At 40.6% G+C, this 5,301-nt stretch overlaps 1 protein-coding gene across 1 annotated transcript; it reads left to right on the top strand.

The window, feature by feature from the left end:
- Window positions 1–1,557: 1,557 nt before the first annotated feature.
- Window positions 1,558–3,534, top strand: SCG2 (secretogranin II). The gene has a single exon (XM_082288408.1). It carries the CDS (start codon window positions 1,559–1,561, stop codon window positions 3,437–3,439), a length of 1,881 nt encoding a protein of 626 aa, XP_082144534.1. The 5' UTR covers window position 1,558; the 3' UTR covers window positions 3,440–3,534.
- Window positions 3,535–5,301: the final 1,767 nt, after the last annotated feature.

Raw genomic sequence — 5,301 nt, 5'->3', positions numbered from 1 at the left:
ATGTACAGGGCTAGTGCCATTTCTGTGACAGAAAATGAAGCAATGTCTTGGCTTTGTCTCAGGGCAAACTCAGACATGGAGGGTGGGACCTTCTAATCAGCTGTTGAACTACTCCTTTGTGAAATCAATGCTCAAATGTATCCAGGCTTGAAGTCAGAAATGTTTGGGGAAATTGTTTGCTATTATGCCTCTTAGCCTGCTCGTGCATACTGAGGGGGGGGGGGGGGGGGAATAAGCAGCTGTCTGAACTGATAGTGCTTTAATTATTTAGTGAAGTCACATTATGTTAAGGACAAAAACTGAGCGGAAAAATCTACAAGTGAGCTGAAATGAGCATATTCATGCTCACTTTGTACTTCCAGCCATGGGTAAACACTGGTGTACACAGCTCTTTCAGGCTGTCATGAACCACCAGGATGCTTTTACCAAGCCAAAAACCAAAGGAACCAAAATAGGTCAATTAATCAAAGCAGTTTCTATTTTTATCATTCCTTTCTCATTATTTTACTTTATTTGTTAATGTAACTGGATCAGAAAAGAGTCTAATCTGTCCCGTGGCCCCAGTGTACCAGTGCCTGAGCATGTCCTAGGAAACGACTGATGGCAATTTTCCCCTGTGCTGTGTGGAGGGTGCCCAGCTCCCTGCAAGGCTGGGCTTTTGCAGCTGCATCCTCATGCACAGTGATGCTGTAATCATCTTAATTCTGTCAGAGGCATATTTTTCCCAGTTCTGTTCCAGAGTTTATTTTTCTCTGGTGTAAGCTGGGCAGACATGGGTTTCTACTGATCTGTTCTAATCAAATTTGCCAATGGTCATGTTTCTGCCTGTCCTGGGACCTGACTCAATTTCTGCTGAAGTGAATGAATAAGCAAATGAATGAAATCACCACTCACAACCTACCTACTCGAGCTCCTTTTTAAAATGGGCTTTAAATTATTTGGTAAAATTATTTTGTACCTTTAGGATAAATTATAGTTTTCCTCTCATATAAAGGATCATTGCCCTAGGAAGATGACTCATAGAGTCATTAACTGATATTCACTTGTAATACAAATATTTTTTTTTTTAATGAAATAGCAAAATAAAGGAAGTAGTAGCTTCAGTAGCTTCAGTACTATCAGTACTGACAGAAATAAACTTGCAAGTAATTTTATATGCCATGTTCTCCACTTCATCACATTAATTTTATTGCAGTTTAGCACCATTCAGCAGTATTGTCCTGGCATGAAATTAGATGCCTTATGGAGCAATCTCACAAAATAATTCTGTCTGTAGTTTTAATGTTACTATTTTGAACAGCATTTAAATGTATGGATACACTGATTTTGTCGTTTAGGTGCTTTGTTCTCAAGATCAAAGCGACATCTAGATATGTCTAGGGGCATTTCACAAGTTGTATAGGATTGGTATTTTGTACTTTGGTGCTGCCATTGGAAAATTAATGTTGGAGCATAGAGATAAGAAATTTCTTGCATAGTTCTGTTTCCTAAGCATGTCTCCATGTGTTAACAGCTTCTTTTTTCTTCTTCTTCTTTATTTAAAGGAAATATTTTAAATATGGCAGAAACTAAAATCTTCCAGCCTGGAGCAACCTGTGCTCTCACCTTTTTCTTTGTCCTAATCTGTTGGGTTGATGCAGCCTCCTTCCAGCAGCACCAGCTGCTTCAGAAAGAACCAGACTATGCAATGAAAAACTTACAAAGGCTCCCAAATCCCGATATGATCAAAGCACTGGAATACATAGAAGACCTTCGCAAGCAAACCAACAAGGGAGAAAGCAGCCCTGATTACAACTCTTATCAAAGTGTCCCATACCTCCTGCCACAGAGAGAAAGCAAGGATCAGCTTCACCTCCCAGATAACGTACGGGATTCTTTGACTGAAGAGGAGTCCCAATGGGTTAAGGTAATGCTAGAAGCCTTGCGGCAAGCTGAGAAGGAGTCAAAAGCTGGCCCAAAGGAGAATAAACCTTACGGTCTGAGTTCAGATAACAGTTTTCCAGCTGGATTAACTGATGATTACGAGGCTTACAAGTGGCCTGAGAGGTGGCAAAAGTACCTCAAAATGCCACTTGGGCACTATGAAGATGGTTCAAGAGACAGTCCCTTCAAGCGTACCAACGAAATCGTGGAAGAGCAATACACCCCCCAGAGCCTTGCCACACTGGAGTCAGTGTTCCAGGAGCTGGGGAAGATGGCAGGACCCAGTAACCACAAGAAAGAAAGGCTGGATGAGGACCAGAAACTGTATACAGATGATGAAGATGATGTGTATAAAGTGAATAACATCGCCTATGAAGATGTGGTTGGAGGAGAAGATTGGAATCCCATAGAGGAAAAAGTGGAAAGCCAAACCCAGGAAGAGATAAAAGATAGCAAAGAGGAAATTGATAAACATGAAGAGGAGATTGATGAGGAAATGAAAAGATCAGGAAAACTCAGCTTCCTTGAGGATGAAATAAGAAGAGAAAATAAAGATCAAATGTCAGAGGATGTTTCAAAGCTAATGAATTATTACCTGAAGAGGCTGATGGGTAGTAGTGCTGGGAACAGGAAATTAAGGACTGGAGGAGAACTAGAGGAAAAAAGAGCATCCATGTTTTTGGATAAACAGCTTGATCCTCAGTCTATAGCTCAGCTGATAGAAATCTCAAGGAATTTGCAAATTCCTCCTGAGGATTTGATAGACATGTTGAAAGCTGGAGAAAAAAAGCAGCTTCAGAGTGAAAGGTTGGAAGCTGAGCAGGAAATGGAATTCCCAGAAGACCTCAACGAGATAACTGAAACCAATCTAGGACAGAGTGATATATTTAAAAATAATATAAACTCTAAAAACGGGTACGTGAAGCAGCCTCTTATTCCAGAAAATCTACCTGAAGACCTCAATATTGAAGATATTGTCAGCCTTCTGGGAAATGACAATTTAGCTAATCAGAATCCTTCCCACTTACTAAATCGTCTTAATCAAGAGAATGATTTGCCAAGACTGTCTTACATTCCTAGAAGATTGAAAGGACACCTGTTCCCTAAAGCTTCCTGGATGAACGATTTGGAAAGGCGACAAATGGAGTATGAGAAACTGGATGAGAAGGACGAAGAACTGGCTGATTACTTGGCAAAGGTGCTGGCAAAATACCCTGAAGTGATCAATACAAACCAGATGAAACGAGTCCCAGCTCCAGCTTCTGAGAGCAATCTGCAGGAAGAGGAGCACCTGGAGCAGACCATCCGAGAGCACCTAAACCAGCTGGGACCACAGGAAGCTGCCAAGCTGGCTTCCCTCAGCAAAAGGCTCTCCATGGCCGGGGAAGCTGATGACACACAAGCCAAGCAGTACCTGGATGAGGATATGCTGGCCAAGGTGCTGGAGTATCTAAAACAGGAGAAATCAGAACTTGAAAGAGATCACATTACCAAGCGAGCAATGGAAAACATGTAATTGTTCCCCAAGTACTATTTCTCTTCAATGTGTTGACTTCTATCCCAATTCAGTTGTGATTTATTCCTGCTCTCCCACTAAACAACCTATGGTAGACTATTTACCATTGAACAGTCCGCATATCTTTCTCAGAGCTGTTATATTGTTTATTGATATACTTACATGTTATAAATTATGGGGCAAACAACAAATTGCTTCAAGTGTTTTAAGAAACAATTTAATGATATCAAGTAAAAGTATAGTATGTAAACAAATGACCTTTGCATTGTTAATAAAACATGATAAATGAAGAGTGACAATTATAATTTGAAATTTTTAAGATTAATTGGATTATTTTGTTACTGTCTGTAGTGGTTTTTGTGCAGTACCGAATAAAAAAATAAAGCATTATATGTATATATATAGTTTAATTTACAAGGCTTTTTCTATTCAGTGTTTTATTGTTGATGAATAAATTATTTCTGGACAATCGACTGTGTTTCTTTGTGAGAATTGATAAAGTCATACTAATTGGAAACATTTTTTTACTTCTACATATGACTCTTCTGAAATATATTGTTTTTCCTACAGATTAAGTTGTTAGCATAAACTTGTGGTTTTCTGGGCCATAAGAACATCAGCTGGTATTACCCTTAAGGGCAGGGGGTACCTAAAGAGCTTGCTGAAGTCAATCAGTGTAATAATTGCATTACCTACAACTGAAAATTGGGCCTTACATGATTAAGAGATGTATCAGTGTCTCTTGGCAGCATGAAGAACATAAATGCTCTGTCCAGACAGGCTCTATGATGAAGCTCTGAAAAAAATACAAAATGGAACCTTCATTTGTGAGCTCTGGAAAGCTCTGCTGGAGTAGCTGGGAAGCTCTGCAGATGAGTCCCCCTCCATCTCTCACAATGGCAACCACAAAGAAAAAGCCAGGCTCCAAGGCAAGGCAGGCAGACAGCTCCCCTGTGGGGAACAGCACTGCTTTGTCTGATAAAAATATTATTTCCTTTTTTATGAAATGACCATTACATGTCACATAAATACACAGAAAACCTTTATTATTCAGCACACTATCTGGACACTTGAAATGTCTCTTGAGCTCCTGTTATGACCGGCAGTAGATGGTCTGGAAAGGTTCTGGCTCTTTTACAGAAGGAAATGTGCTTGCATAACTGTGAGTCAGATGTGGTTTTCACTGGGACAGCTCATTTCCAGGATTATAGTTTAAAAGTGGTTTTCCCTGTGGTATTCTTCAGCATCTCATCTGGGCTAAGTGGGGTGGGGATGATTTTTTGGCAAGGCAATGTCTAACAAAGTACAAAGGCTGCAGAAACAAAACTTCATCTTCACTGTCACCATTACCCTGAGCAAGCGCAGCTGACAGGAGCTCAGACCCTGTTCCAGCCATTATTCCTTGAACATACACCAGACAATAAAGTATCTGGTTTTCCAGGGGTGTGTAGGACCTGGAAGAGATGTCACACATGGTGATGACAGGTGGGAGTTCCTTAGCACCATTCCCCTCCTGCCATAGCCTGTAGCAATCCCTTGCTACCCTGGCTCCTGAGCTGACCAAAGCCCTGGGGAACTGTTTAGCTGCCTCCAGGCTCTTAGGGAGAGCTCATTAAAAATTTGGGAGACCAGAATGATTTTGGATCTAAGAAACCAGTAGTACAAACCTATGCATAAAAGGACAGGTGCTGTCGGACACTGTATAGAAGAGGAAATAGCTTTGGAAAATCCAAATCTTGGCATGAGTAACTACATCAATTTTTTAGAAGACCACCTCATTCACAGTGTGTGCAAGCCATTAGGGACTTTGTGGTTCATCTTCACAAAAAAGAAAAGGGGTGTCGTGCTTGAAATAACAGAAT

This window comes from Coloeus monedula, assembly GCF_965178545.1.
Source record: "Coloeus monedula genome assembly, chromosome: 10".
Classification (NCBI taxonomy): Eukaryota; Metazoa; Chordata; class Aves; order Passeriformes; family Corvidae; genus Coloeus; species Coloeus monedula.
The sequence above is the reverse complement of the archived record's forward strand: the minus strand, read 5'-3'. Positions and strand labels throughout refer to the sequence as shown.

Coding starts and splice junctions, on each gene's coding strand:
- SCG2 (XM_082288408.1), top strand. CDS start 1,559: ATGGCAGAAACTAAAATCTTCCAGCCTGGAGCAACCTGTGCTCTCACC.